This window comes from Centrocercus urophasianus, unplaced genomic scaffold, assembly GCF_019232065.1.
Source record: "Centrocercus urophasianus isolate 14NV4802_14NV808 unplaced genomic scaffold, USGS_Curo_1.0 seq_18, whole genome shotgun sequence".
NCBI classification, from domain to species: Eukaryota; Metazoa; Chordata; class Aves; order Galliformes; family Phasianidae; genus Centrocercus; species Centrocercus urophasianus.
The window spans coordinates 4050961-4067090 of record NW_024884733.1 but is presented as its reverse complement, the minus strand read 5'-3'; the positions used below and the strand labels follow the sequence as shown (position 1 = coordinate 4067090).

General features: G+C 38.0%; 1 protein-coding gene across 8 annotated transcripts in view; it reads right to left on the bottom strand.

Moving 5' to 3' along the window:
• The window catches only part of RALGPS2 (Ral GEF with PH domain and SH3 binding motif 2), a 109481-nt gene that overhangs the window by 61467 nt on the left and 31884 nt on the right, over positions 1-16130 (bottom strand). For all 8 annotated transcript variants that reach the window (XM_042819241.1, XM_042819248.1, XM_042819247.1 and 5 more), the window contains 2 exons: positions 12466-12516; positions 6941-7024 (listed from right to left, as the gene is read on the bottom strand). In XM_042819241.1, the coding sequence (XP_042675175.1) occupies positions 6941-7024; positions 12466-12516 (135 nt within the window). The remainder of the gene's footprint in view (positions 1-6940; positions 7025-12465; positions 12517-16130) is intronic.

Here is a 16130-nt window from a genome sequence, read left to right as displayed (position 1 = left end):
GTAGTAAACACCACAGCTTTTATTCAGGCACCCAATACGGGTTAGGAGAAAATTCACAAATTAGCAAGATACAGCATAACTGCTATTTACAAAACTACAAAAGAAATGTATGCTCTCTTATGCAAGGAGCTGCCAATCTGTCATGCTGCTGATTTTTAAAATTAATATTAAACCACTACTTGTAAACTAACATTGTGTTCATGCCCAAGTTCCTGCCAAAATTTCAATTTAAAAGAATAACAATAAAAATCCTATCTATCCTGTTTAACTCTGCACAGTATGCCAAATCTTTATACATAAAAGGACTGAAAAATGAAAATAATAGCACAAAAAATAAAAAAAATAAAGCTACTTTTCCAGTTGAATTTGTCTGATCTGATGAGAACTGAGGTGTCCAAACACGAGGTCTGGAACAAGAAACAGAAGAACTACCAAAAAAAAATCTAAAACCCTACAAGCATCCTAAATCATTGCTTCCCTTTGGTCTGTTTATTCAGGGTCATATCAGCCAGGAAAGGAAGAAGTGGTAGATTTCAAGTTTTCTTCTTTGCCTTAAAAAAAGAAAATAACAACAGCAATAAAAAAAAAAAACGCACCGAAGTGTCTCCTGAGAGATTGTTACCCTGATGAAAGTAAAATGTGGTTCTGTGCAAACAGCATTACTACAAAATATCTAAGTTCTCCTGAAGTATTCAACAGTACTTCACATTGAGGTCTAAATTATTTTGACAATACTTTGATGCGCTGCTGTAGTTACACACTTGAGTAAAACTACACCCTTGAATGATCAAGAAGTTTCTTCAGAGATGCTTTCCCTTTGAAGAACAAAGAAATCTCAAGTTTCAACATTGGTTTTTGCATCGCAAAGAATCCCATAGAGACAACGCACTCTAACTTATGAGCCTTTGGTCAGAAAAACAGAGTTTGGATGAAATAAGAGATCGTTTGCAGTAGGCCAGATTAAGAAACTCATGCTCAAAGCATGGAACAATGCTTCAGTATGTTCATGAGAATAGAAAAACAAAGCATTTGGCACGTTGGCCCAAACGTCTATGGAAGTTCATCAGTCTCACAGTGACACAGACCCCGTACCACACAAGTACTCCTGTTTATTCAATGAAATCTGGTTTCTGTCCCAGTCCCAGCCAGACTGGGGTCTCAATGCTTCCAAGAACTTGCAAAGAAAGCAAACAAAACCAACTCCAAACCTCCTCCTCAGCTTTGGGCTGCCCAATGCCTTCAGTGAGAGTCAGCAGCGGGAAGAACTAAACTCCTGACCACTTCCACTCCAACCACCTCCTTTCCTCCTTCATGCACTTTCATTGGTACTGCTATTGGTTCTGTCTGGTCTATTCTATAGCGCCTTTATAAAGGCACCTCATTTTTCCAAATATTGAAAAATAAACAATTTAAACAAAACCTTTTGTTTCAAATCAGCCGCACAGAATCACATTGATATTTTATTCAGGTTCTTTCTTCACATTAGCAAAGGACAGTTCCATAAATACTGTGGTTATTTGCTGTAAAATCCTCTCACTGTATTCACATCTTATTTCCCCCACACTGTCCACCCACCCGACAGTTAGATTTCCTTGCAGCTTTTGGGTATCCATCTCTTTGATATCAGCTCAAGACAGCATTTAAACCCTTACTTATATTTGTGTATTAACATTCTTCCCTGTTACCACCATCATGTAAAAACAGAATCAACTTCTGAATGCATTTTTCCTCAAATCACAACAGCTCAAGCATTTTAAACCATCCTTTGCTTGCCATATCTGGAATTCCAGCCTACCTACACTGGCTCTTTTAAGCTCAGTAGAGAACAAAGGTTCAGTAAGTAGGTAAACTTGACAATTTTGTACACAGACACATTTTTACCAATTACAACAGTTGTATATTTTGATACAATAACTTTCAGAAAGAAAGCTTCAATAGGCAGGGATCACAGCTTTAAAAGAATTACGTAGAGAAGTTGCATTCTTTTTTTTTTTTTTTAAAAGGAACTTAATAGCAGAAGTGCAGATGTATGCAGTACTGCATCACAACACATGCTTTAAGAATAAAAGGATCCTGGCATGGAATGATTCACTGACTTCTCTTTCGTGAACTCAAACTGTTTTTACAGGCATCACATATAATTATCACATAACTAATGCTGGAAATACACTACTTCATTCTCAGTAGACTGCAATCAACTGCACATAATTGTTACTGTTTCCAAAATGCTATCAGCAGATCAATTTGCTGTGAAGCAGCTGTTACTGATTTAATGTTCTTTTTACTCACAATGTGAGAGCTGTTCAAGGCTCTCTTTTGGCAAGTTGGGGGAAAAAGAAAAGACAGATGCACGATGCATATTTAAGCTCAGTGAAATTTAAAGGTGAGCAAAAATTTGATGAAATGGATTTGTGGTCAGTAAAGCCAAGAGTTAGGATGATTTTACTTAATGTATTTTAGCTGTAAACATTTGTACCCCACAAGTAGGGCAGGTGCCCAACAGGAACTGCTTTCAGCTGAACAAGAACGGAGAAGGTAGACCAGGCAAAGAAGACAAAAACTTGCTCCATTGTGTCTTCTTATTCCAGCTGCTACTGCCTATGCTGTTTGAATTCTTGGCTTTCCACTGCTCTCCAAAAGATGGCAAATCTAAATACAAACAGTACTATTGAAATGAATGACTCCTTCACAATGACACATTCTGAACCACACCACATCAAAAGTTATCCCAAGTACTGTCTCAGTAAGCCAAAAACTGAGGTACTAACATGAAGAATTCCAATCTGCAACTGAAACAACACTTGCAGCCTTTTGATCTCCTCTCCAGTCCCAGCACGTGAAGGTAAGACTGATGACTTTTCCTTGGTGCCTGAATAAAGACTGATGTAAACTTCCTGCACATAGCATGTCCCTTGGCCACCAAAGCTGCATGCTGCACTTTCTCAAAACATTGGCTGGAGGAAAACTAATCCACCTCACAAGCAGTTGCTAAGTACTTGGACTTGATTCTTCTATTATCAACTCTCTGACCCTTCAAAGTACCTTCTCCAACTGGCTGATAAGAGTCACCTATCAATAATTTTTCAAATGACATGTTGAAGAGAAACAAGAAAAAAAAAGAAACGAGAAAGAAGGCCTAGAAATGTCCCCAAATCTTCTGGCTTCAAATGTAGTCAAAGAGACAGACCAAGAACTGGAACATTTGAATGCAACAGTGCTGACAATGTGAAAAACAGACAGAAAAGCTACTTTCCTTGATCCAGCTGATTTACTGGTGAATGGCAAGGGCTTCAAGTACTTACCACCTACCTGATTAAAGAGGGACCCTGGAAGATTAGCTCAGCAGCAGAGCCCCAGACTGGCCTGTCCCAAATCTACTATTATCCACAAAACTCAAAGACATGCCAAAGATTCTCTTTTATATATATATATACAGCACTCTTATTTTAGGGATCCCCCAAAGACAATTTCAGATTACTGACAATGTATTTCTTTTGGATGTTAAGAACATCAATAACAGACATCTGACTGATAGAATCTTTGGAAGCAGTCGATGCAGCCAAAACCCAAAAGGGAAGTGAAAGTTAGGGACAGAATCATAGAATGGCCTGGATTAAAAAGGATCACAACAATCATCTGGTTCCAACCCCCTGCCATGTGCAGGGTCACCAACCAGCAGACCAGGCTGCCCAGAGCCACATCCAGCCTGGCCTTGAATGCCTGCAGAGACGGGGCATCCACAACCTCCTCGGGCAACCTGTTCCAGTGCCTCACCACCCTCTGTGATTATAACAAAAACTTTCAGATGGTTAACTCTGCAGGAGGCCACAGAAAAGAAAACCTTCAAACACTAAGAAGGCTCTCAAAAATTGTTAGTGAAGACGTCTTCACCTGACAGAATTGCACATCTGACTTCTATGACTGTACAGAAAGCACTTACATAGGCTCAAGCTTACCTATAAACCTAAAGCTTCTGATTAGAAAATTTGCAGCTCTATTTGCATGCAGCATAAAAAATATCTACACGAAGGATATCTGAAGAAACCCACAGGCAGCCTCTCCTTGCATCAGCCTGTCTGCATGCTTATTGCTTTTCTGACGACTGCTCCCTTCCACGAGACAGAGTTCATAAGCAAATCTCAGCCCCTTACTGACTGCATCATTACTGATGAGGCCGTCAGATGCCAAGGCAAAGGCACAAAAAGGGAAGGCAGAGAAACAGCACAACAGACTCTGCAAATAGCAGCTCAAAGCTCGTCAGACTGCTGCATTTTATTCAAGGTTCTCCTTCACCATGTGGAAAAAATTTGAAGAACAGGGACAGACTTTTCAATCTACTGAAGCACCAAACAAACGCAGACACTACAGAACTTTGAGAGTCACCTAGTTTTAATATTTCTTCTTGATCTGTCTTTCAGTCAGAAGTTCCCTGAAACAAATGACGTGCAGTCGAAAAAGACAACAGATGAAAGTGCCAGTCACAATCAACAATTATCTAACAGGCACCATGGGATAATGAAAATACAAAGTTCCCTTCAGCAGTTAGCAAGGCTTTCTAGAGAAATGGGACTGTGAACTGTTATGAAGAAAGGTATTGCAGAAAAAGGCAATTAATTCTGGTATTGTACTCTCTGTATTGCATGCACATTGACATTTCTATATGAATCTTTATAAAAATTCAGATAGAACAAAGTACTGCACATCAAAAGTCGATAAACCGAGCAAAAAAATTTGGTAAGCACTCTGCAGAAGAAAAAAACATTGCAATAACCTTTGAAAAAAAAAAAAAACAGCTAAAAATCTAAATTGATAACAAAACCAAAAGCGTAAGAATGAATGGGAGACCAGATAACATTACAGCAATAAATGAATGGAATTTTGCTAGATGAAATTTCTGTGTGTTATTCTAAGAATACTGCATTTAGACGTTTTCTAAACATTATTTAGATGCTACTAAGATGTTAATTCCATTGTTAAGATCTTTAACAACTACTTCTAAGTCACAGGTATCTTCCGCTGGCTCTGGACAACTCTACAAGGCACACCTCCCCTCCCTTTGTCCTTAACATCTTTGACTGGTTAGACACTTTTAAACTGTGGCTCTGTAATGACAGAGAGTTTGCAGACAGTTAATTGCTTATTCTCATGACCTGGCTTACCCTCCTCACTTCTTTCTAAGAAGTATATTCTACCAATTCTTTAATATGTTTCAAGTAAAGCCTGAGGAACCTGGCTCTGCTCAGCCTGATTGAGAGGGGATGTGATTAAGGTACACCTAAGAACACGGGAGCAAATGGATGAGGTCAGACTCTTTTCAGTAGTGTGTAGTGAGAGAACAAGGAACAGTAGCCTAAAAGTTCAACACAGGAAGTTCCATACTGATATGGCAAAGGAATTCTTTATGATAAGGGTGATGGACCACTGGGACAGAATGCCCAGAGAGGTTGTAGAGTCTCCTTCCACGGGGATATTCAGGACCCAGCTGGACACTGACCTGTGGGACCTGTTGCAGCATACCTGCTTCAGCAGGGAGGTTGAACTCAATCTGCTGAGGTTCCTTTCAACCCTTGCAATTCTGTAAAGTTGACTGTTTAGCTAATTTCTGCAGTTCCTTGTTATGTTATACCAAGACATAAAAATTGCAAGTAAGGTAGTTGAAGAACACTAATGTGGCCCTTACTACAAAAGCATTTTGGAATATTGAGCAAAACAGTATGCTTCTTCAAAGAGACAACTAATATGAATTGAGAGCACAATGTTGGAATCTGGTTTATCAGTGCAGAACTAGTCTCACACTGGATATATAGTAACTTCTAAGGCTAGACCAGGAAAATTTCACCCAAATACTGGGTGGGGAGGGAACAGATTTGAGAAGATGATGTTACAGTCACAAGAATTTCAAGTCATAACATCATTTCTTCAGTCAAGAGGTGAATCAGGCAACTTCTCCAAGCCCACTCCCAATCACGTACTTTAATCATTAGATGGCTAAGTAATATTCTAAGTGTAGATATGTGATAAAGCTTGGTCAAATCCTGAATGTGAGCAATAATGGAAAGTGTGAAAGCATACAACAGAAGATTGAAAAAGTCAGAGGCTCAGTCTGAGTTTGAGATGATTAACAAAGATGTCCAAGATTCTGGGTACAGAAAATAAATAGGTCTGGAAAAGAGCTTTTATATTGGAGACATTATTAAACATTTACAAGAGGAGAGAAGAGGGTAAGAGAATTACTTCATCTGAGAGAAAAAAAAATAAAGTATTAAATAAAAAGGCATTACAGTTTTGAGATGAGGTTGGCTAACTACATAGCTGCAGTTCTGCAGCTTTAACAGAGGAGAAGGCTAAAACTGAAATCTTGTTTTATACAAATAAATTTTTAAGAAAGCCACAAGTCTCAAATGCATAACTGAAAAATTATGCAAAATAGAGAATTAAAAAATGAGAGTTAGACAATTGATGTTTTCTTAAATTTGCTCAGAATCACCTTAAAAAGATAATCATACTGACAAAAAGCTCTTATTTCTAGGGACAAACATCTAATGAAGCAAAAGACATATAATTAACAGAAGGAAATACCTAATTACGACTCCAGAAATCCTACATAGTAAGCTTTTGATGTGAAATGATTACTCCCATCTTTATGAAAAGGGCAACCAGTATGTCTGGGAAAAATGCTTAATATTTTCCTCATTTTATTCATTAGTAGCTGCTATTAAAAAAAAAATCCAAACCCAACACAGCTATTTGTTCAGCACGTGAGCCGTAGTCTTTCTGTACTAGCTGAAGATAATGAACTCTCTTCAGCAATTATTTGCAATTTTCAAATAACCAGCTGTGATCAACAGCAAGTGATGTGCCAGAACACTTAATTCACCAGATGTTTTAAACATATACATGTAATTACAATGAATTTAAAAAAAAAAAAATAGCAACTCACATGATTGAATCTTCTGGTGAAAGCAACTGCGTTTGGAGCAGAACTATACTTCTCTTTTTTATTCCAACCACAGCTTGCCAGCTCCTGCAAGAACAAAGATGAGAATTCACTTTTTGCATCTGTGAGTGTTCAGAGCCATAACCAGAGAGGGAAGCATCGCAAAAGTTTCAAAATAACAGAGCGATAACAAGTTGAGATAATAAATACAAGAGTGGTACTTTTCTTCTGCAAACTGAAATTCTGTAAGCATTGCTTCCAAATGGTTTTGAATTATTAGATTTCATCTTCTGTTGAATTAGACTTTTCTTTTTTAAATTCAGCTATTATTAAAAGCCAAGGAAATAATTCAAGATCCATTTAGCTAGCACACAAAAATACTGCTGTAAGCACGAATCTGAACTAGGGGGAGGAGTGTGTCTTTTGTCTTCAATTACTTTCTGAAGATATTTAAATTTAGATTATAAAACTCGTTACATCAACCAAGACACGTCCTGTTATTTTCACTTGGCATGCTGCATTACAGAAATACCAAAATGGTCATCTTCTGCAGCAACAATAAAAGAAGCTCTACTTCCAGTTTTCCATTCCAAATGAGCCAATGTGACGTGAAGCTGAACAGTCAGCATGTAAGAAAGATTTATGGAATAAAATGGTGCAAGAGTGTTTGCTTAAAAAGAAAAAAAAATTAAAGCTACTTCATTGCTGTACTTGAGCTGCAACGCTTCCTGTCTGTGCAACTTACACAGCAGTTGGGCAATGACACCATATTCACTGTTATTTACTACCTTTTAATTTCAATACAGCATTTTTATCTGGGAGCCTAAAAATCTAAATTTACTATTGAGCTCTTCTATTCGTACACAGTAGCACACAGAACAGACCCAAATACATTCAGCATACAACCTACTCAGCAGTGCCAGTTGAAACCATCAGGAACACCATGCAGTACAGAGACAGCTGAATTACCAAAGGAGCATAATAGCAAAGCACAGCCTTTAGTTTTCATTTATTTATGCTTTCTCTTCACATCTTTCACTCCGAAGTACTCTCAGTTTTATTACTGTATTGATAACCCCTTACTGAAACCAGTGTTACACCATACATATCAATTATATCAGTAAAGATAAAAAAAATTCAACATATAATTAATAATTGTGCTGTTTAATGAGCATTAAAATAATCTAGCATCTGAATATTCTAAGCTCTAACCTCAGAACAGCATGTTATCCCACAGAGTTCTGAATTTTGTTTTTAATTAAAACTTCTTAATGTCTTTTCAGCCAACATCCCAAAGGGATACTGAAGGGTCTCATGCCAGTTAAGAGAGATCTTCAGTTCTTCCACTCATTTAAGTCTGGCACACTGGTCTGCACTTGCTAGAGAAGGCTGATAATCCCTCCTACCCACAGGCACTAAGAAGAATGCATTCTCCAACTCAGCATTCTAGAGCCATTCCTTCAAATGTCACTATGAAGTGCCAGTATCAGCACCTACCCAAGAAAATGCTATCCTGTTCAACATAAAAACATGTGTGCCCATCTCCTCACACCAGCTCATCAGTGACTATGCAAAAGACAACCACGCAACTGTGAGCTGCTCCTATTGCAAAGAACAGGCTAAGAGGTGAGGAACCATCCAAGAGATCTTGGCTTGCATTCTCTGTCCCTCAGCACTCCCAGTGATGCAGTTTCCATTATAACAACAACAACATCACAGCTTTGCACATGGGGAGAATACAGGTTGATTCATCCTCACTGGCACCTGATGATTACACTTCCTTAATAGCAGCAAAAGAAATCTAGTTGCTTTCTCAGGTTTAGACAAAGCATGGCAATTTGTTAATAATTCAGGGCACACCTTTCTATGATTTCAATTCCTTGTTACCAAACAGAAAAGCTGTGATGGTTAAAGATATAAGTGACCCATTGCTCTGGTACTGTACGTGTAAGGGTTGCATGCAAGAGTTTTGCCTCAGAAGCAGACCTGGTTTAGCTGGCTTTGGGGGTTTTAATGACATTGATGTGATTAACAATAGTAGTGGTATTTTTTAAGCCAAATCCATTACCAAGGATCTTTAGACAGTATGTAGAAGTATAAAGATTAGGGCCCAATTTATACTTATATACTAATATCTGATGAGCACAGGTGCAACATCTCAAACTGAAATGTACACAGAATTATTTGAAAAAAAGAGGTCTCCCTGTATTTTCAATTTTAATTGCATACAGCTTCTTCTGACCTGAGAGCTAACCTTCACGCTCCTTCCTTTTCCATTGAGAACTAACACAACTTAGCAGCATGTGAGACACAAGGCAACTGGCCTCCTTCTACCTGTGAAGGAACACTGATGGACACATATTATTGACATGCTGTCAGTGCCTTCAGCTTCTTTTGTGCAAATGTGAGAAGTACTAAACTAGCTACAGATATTTTTCACTGAAGGCATCATGTGGCTTTTTCTTGTGTAGCATAGATTTCTTAAAATGAATTTATTTCTAGATATATTCATCTAGTCTCACAACATTTTCTTTTAAGAAGTTAGTTTATTTTCTTATGCTTCTCCCTTTTGTGGTATACACTAATGAGGAAGAACAGCCAACAAAATTAGATGTGTTTTCTTCACATTTCTTCTCATCTCCCAGTGATTTTCAGTAAGTTTGCTCATACAACAGAAACTATGATACTGGAGAGGCAATGTTAAAAGAGCAGCAAGTTACAAGGTATGGAGTGCTGGCTTGATGCCACTATATCCAAATCATTCAATTCCTTGTACTCGTTATGCAGCTGACTGCTCATTCTGTACAGTGCTGCAAGCAGATTGAGAAGGGCAAACTACTGTCAAGCTCAAGCAGTGGAATTTCTACATTAGCAGACATGACACGACCTATATACAGCACTAATGCTTAGCTTTAGAAGTACATGCATACAGGAAGTACTTCAAATAATCTGATAAAAAGGTAATGGACTTTAAAGATTTCAAAAAAGAGCTGAAAAAAAAGATATCCCACTAGAAGGATCAGGGTAAACATACCCTGTCAATCAAGAAGACTAAGGATGTCCCAAAAAGAGATCAAATGGGATGCTCTTTGAAGGATTTAGGAGAAAAGAGAAAAAAAAAAAAGAGGGGGAAAGCTTGCTGAAATCATGAAAGCGAAATCATTAAAACATTTTCAAGTACAGATCAAAAAGAAGCCTTTGAAAAAATCTGAGAGTAGATAAATGATGAAATCAGCAACCACAGCTAAGATATTTTCAGCAAAGCATTTAGTGGAAGCCAAACATTCTTCACTGACCCATACACAGCCAGTAAAATAGACTGTGGCGCTCTAAAGGTGACTGATGAGCTGGAAGACTTCCACACTACTGACAACATGGATAATAAAATGAGAAAAAAAAATTAAGCCTGAAAAGTGTGAAGCAATGCCCATAGGAAAATGCTAATTGTACAAAAAAAAAAAAAAAAAAAAAAAGGATGAACAAATTTAAAATTCACAGTTGCTACAAAAATTCTGAAAACATCAGATCAAGCCAGGCTGCAGTCAGAAAGGAATATGGAGTCATTTAAAAACAAAACAGAGAACAAATCATCCATATATTATCCCAATACATCCACAGATCTTGCATCTTGAATACAAGATGTGGTTACTCTCATTTTTCTTGTTACAGAAAAGATATGAATCAGTCAGAGAAACACAGGACACAATGGGATACAGTCTGAATTCATTTCCTCTCCTATGTAAGAAAGAAACAAATAGAGCTGCTTTTTCAAATGAGGTCAGAAAAGATACAACAAAAAGGCAATGAAAAGGTGCATGGGACAGAAAAAGCAAATAGAACATCTACTATGGAACAGGAGAGCACAAGTTACATACAGAGTGACATGAGCAGCACAAATAAAGGCAGTATTTTCATATTACATACCGGAAATAACAGTAAAATATGAAGATCTACATATGATTGAGTTCAAAGAGTTTGATTAGCCACCAGTCAAGAAGAAATGCCCACTGTGGGCTGTTAAGCACAGTACATGGGTTCAACTTGCAGCTCCAAGTTTCCAGTTTATGAAGGATTTTTCCATGTTTAAATACACTATTTCTCATACTGTCTCTCAGTCTCTACTGCTGGCCACTTGGTGAGGCTAAGAGAACTGCTGACAGTCAGTCTGATGTTTGACTTTTTCCTGAGACAAAAGACACATTTCACTTCAACTCCATAATTTTTAGACATGCAAACAAAAAAAGCTGCCTAATTACCAGCTAAATTAAACTACACTTAGGACTGAAAGCATAAGTGAAGCAAATGTTACATGTAAAAGCATCCCTAGCCCTGATACACACTGTACAAAGATGCTAAAAATGTTACATAAAATACTGAACAAAGCTGATCAACTCCAGATGCACTCACTGTTCTGTGAGGTTGAGACAGCATTCCTGAATCTTGTTATTGTATAACTGGGCCACGTGTGCATGTGCTCTGGGAAGCATAAAGAGCAAAAGCACAGAAAAGCTGCCATATTCGTTAAAATAATATAATGGACAAATTGTGGTATTCAAGCTTAGGGGTTGCTGTTTGGTTTTGGCTTTGATTCAACAGACACTGAGGCACTGGAGTGCATCCAGAGAAGGGCAATGGGGCTGGTGAGGGGTCTGGAGCACAGGTCTTATGAGGATTAGCTGAGGGAGCAGGGATTGTTCAGCGTGGAGAAAAGGAGCTCAGGGGAGACCTCATCACTGTCTACAACTGCCTGAAGGGAGGTTGTGGTGAGGTGTGTCAGCCTCTGCTCCCATGTAACTAGTGATAGGCCAAAAGGGAATGGCCTCAAGTTTGCCAGGGGAGACTGAGGTTGGCATTAGGAAATACTTCTCTGAGAGAGTGGTCAAGCATTGGAACAGGCTGCCCAGGGGAGTGGTGAAGTCACTGCCCCTGCAGGTGTTCAAGAACTGTTTAGATGTTATACTGAGGGACGTGGCTTAGTGGGAAATATTGGTGAGAGGTAGAGGGTTGGACTGGACAATTTTGGACAACTTTTCCTATCTGGGTGACTTTATGATTCTTCCTATCATATCTTTAATATATACTGAGATACACAACCGATTTTAAGGCAACAAGGCAAGCTTAGTTATTAAATACTTTGAAAAAAAAAAAAAAAATCACAAAAAATGTCAACTATCAAACCACTTTTTTGAACATATCATCTGCAATCCATCCTATTAACTTCGCTTTTCATTTGGATCTATTAGTAGTTGGAACCTAGAATGTTCTGATCAGAATAGCCAAATTAAGATGTTTATCAAACAGACACCGAAAACCAGCTTCACTTCCAGCACTGGTTGAGCACGTTTAAATTTCCACTCCTCAAACAATTAGTTCCAGATATCTGTGTTAAATAACATCTGCTTCAGATCTATACAAACTGTAAAAAGCTGACATTTACTGAGCACACTTATGCTTTGCAATTCCCGAACGTATGCATGGGCATAACCCTTCTCACTTAAAATTGAAAAGCAAACCAATGAACAACTCACCTCTGGCTGAATTGCTTTAAATACGGGGACATCCATTAGTGTTATCTGACCCTGAAATAAGAAATTACAAGTTAATTTCAAAATTAACTTAGCAACTAATTGAATTGCTATACTGCAGGAAGACAAGTACAGTTGTTCTGTTCCCTTTCCTTTTGTGATTACATTTTCATCTAGTAGCAAGCCTCAGAGGTTTTGGCTCTCACCACACAGCCATCCTGCAAAACTAAAGCACTCTGAACTTTACCTTTAATAAGATAAACAAATCATGACAAATTATTCTCAGGAGCATAATCCTACAGTTATATATTCAAGTCAGAGCTTGAATTTAAGAAGTTTTCTATAAGGATTTACCCAAGAATACAAGGGTCTCACTTCAGTTACTCAAGCACAATTTCTCTTCAAACTATAATTTACACAGTTCTATTAAAAAAACACATAAAGCCTGCAGTTGATATTTGGACCATATCTGAACCACGTGAATAACCAAGCTAAGCAATTGTTCAGTTACAAAGCAACAGTTACAATTAAACACAGCTATCTCACCTTCCCTGTGTCAAAATCACTAAGCACATTTTTATTGTGAGATTTCTGTTTCGCTTTGAAAGGGGAAAATTAGGACTAGCAAAAATAGCCAAAGACCACATTTGGCTTTCTCAAATGTATACAGAGCTTCATGTGAAGCTTTCACTTCAGGACTGTTGCCTGCTTTCAAATTCAAAGGAACAGATCACCTCTTCCCTGGCATCCAGACAGCACAGAAATTCCACTGCCATCCAAGTCAATTGCAAATACCCCTTTTACAATGAATCCAGAGGCTTTGTTCAGTTGTCCTTGCAGAAGAATTTAACTAGTGTGATCTGGTTGAAAGAGAGCAGGTGCAAAGAGATGCACCTGCTCTAACAAAATGAGAACGCTTTCTCCTGAAACAATCACATTCACAGATTGCAGATCTCCTTCTCTTTTTAGATCTACACTCAGACAACCAAACATAACCATAAAAAATTATCAATTTAACTGAGTCCATACTATAAACAATATGCTCTCTCAAACATGTCTGAATACCTTTGTAAAAGTGAACACTCTATGAGCTTCTACATACACAAGACATTCTTGGTCCCGTAACACAAACATACTCACATCTGGTATGAAGCATTACATATATCTCCCATTTGTTAATACACTAACTTTTAAAAAAAAAACAGTTTAAAAATGAGTCCCCAAACTACCATCTTAAAATATGGTTTGGCATTCGATTGATCAGCCGCAGTACCAGTCTCAACAGCAGGAATTCTATCATGCCTTGGAAGTTTCACTGAAGATGAGCATATCAGACACAGGTACCTCCCCCTGCAAGTTTGTTTCAGTGGCAGTGATTAGCAAGAGCAGAAATTCAGGACTATAGTAGTCCAAAATATTCTTTGCCTTCAAAATTAATTCTCTATTCCCTTGCACTCAGAGCAAGCACAGTAGAAATAAACAAATTTCTGCCAAAACCAAAGAATGCCTTTTGAATGTGAGGCAATCTAAATCAAGCTGCTTTTTTATTGTGAGCTGAAAAAGTGACTTATTCTTGAAGGAAACAAACAGTGACTTTTTGCACTGAAGCTGGAGACTGATTCAGCGTTAAGTTTCAGCACTGTTTTGTTTTTGAGGTCGTCGGGCTCACTAATGCAAAATGCCAACATGAAGCCTGTTTCCCAGACATGGAATTGTAGCTTACCACAAAAAGTACTGACAGCCCTAAGTCATTTCTGGCAAGGTAAGTGGGCAAATCTGTGAAAGCGAGCCGAGACAACACAAACTCTTCCAAATGTGGTTAATAAAGCTTTGCTTTTGAAGAATTCAAAATGCAGGCACAGGAAATACTGTTCAGTTTTCATGGCATTTTCCACTGTCTCCTAACTGGAGCAGATTAAGCTCAAGTTGAATAGGCAAAGGATGAGAACCCTTGGATAATGACTGAAGCACCACTCTGCCAAGAGCCACAGCAAGCTTTATGACTTGCTGCCATAGGTGGAGGGTATGGCAGGAGCTTTGCAATCTACCAAGTATCAGAAACTTCTAAACATGTAATAGAGCACATTCTGGGTTATGTTATACTGTAGCTGGCTCAACAAATACAGCGTTAGCGTGTCAGTTTAACAGCATGCCTTCTTAGTGAGGAAATCTACATTCAAAGCTCTTCAGAGCAAACAAATGGGCAAGGCATGCCTTGGGCTGGGAAAGATGTCTGACAGGCAGAACAAATACACTTCTCCAGAAGTATGACTTTAAAAAAGGAATGGGAAAAATCTTGTGAACAGACTTCTACAGTTAATAAGAGTTAAAACTAACAAGAAAGACATGTTCAAAACAAACTTATTCTAAGAAAGTTGAAAGATCCAACATTAAGTAAGCGAGTTTTCAGAAGGAAGGGAAACCTTCACGTTTAGAGGTCCAAGTTTAGACTCTGGCTAAACAGATACGTAATATAAAACAGGCAAATACAGAACACTCCAGTCCTGTAACATCAGTTTGCAGAACTCCATCTTTACGGCACAACTTCTAAACCATGGAAGCCTTTCAGGAAACACATTTTTTGAGGTAAATATGTGTCAGCGTATGTCACAGTGCTCCTCAATATAAGAAATGAATGTGAGAATGGAGGGAAGAGGTGAAATCAAAAGGATGGGCACTTAAGGTTAAAAGCAGCAGAGGGATGCTGCTGGGAAAACTTTCAGAAAAAATTTGTTCATCAAATTTGGGATATTTTCAGATGGTTTGTTTTTTTTTTTTGTATTTGTTTTGTTCTAAGTAAAGTTGAAATAAAACTTGTTATAAATATATATTAATGATATAAAAACATCCTCACAAAAGAAACACAACAAAAAAAAACCCTAACCTTCAAGTGCAAATCCTCCTCACAAAAACAAGTATGCAAAATTACAATAGAAATGAACCAAAAAACCAACTTGTTGTTTGTACAAAAACAGAAAAGAGCATGCAAATGTTTTGCTCCCTAGGGCTCCCAGATTTCTGATCTTGATTGAATTGAACCGATTCATCTAGCTTGGAGCATTGTTCCTTTCAGTTCTGATGCCTAAACAAATGATTACTTTCAGAAAAAATGCACACATTTTAAATAGGGGATGGTGTATTTGCATTGAAGAAAGCTGCACCCACCACAACTCAGCATTAACTTTCATTACTAAAAACACCTGAAATAACCACTACGTGACTCCTAATAACATCACAATACAATATAAACAGTGCACAAAAAGCAATTGTGAGAAAACTTCAGTTGTGCACACCAGTTTGTTACATGAGGCAAGCCAGTAATAACCTCTGATTGCGTTCTCAGCTGTGTGTACTATAAAATTACACATGCAATAGAAAACCCTGAGTTTACTCTTAGCTATCTTTACCTAAGCTCTTTGACTAGACTAAGACTGAGAAACTTCCTATTTTCTATCATTCCAGAAGTGACAGGAAGTAACTTCATCTATATGTTGTTCTTCATTAATATTGTCACTAGATTTAAGTTAAAAGTTCTAGATTACTAGAAGAGATACTATTTTAACATACAGTTAATGTACTTCCAGCCCCTGAACCTCTTGAGGAATCCTACAAGGGAAAACCACCTTCACAAAACAGCAAGTTGTCACCCTGCAGGTAGGACACAGGAA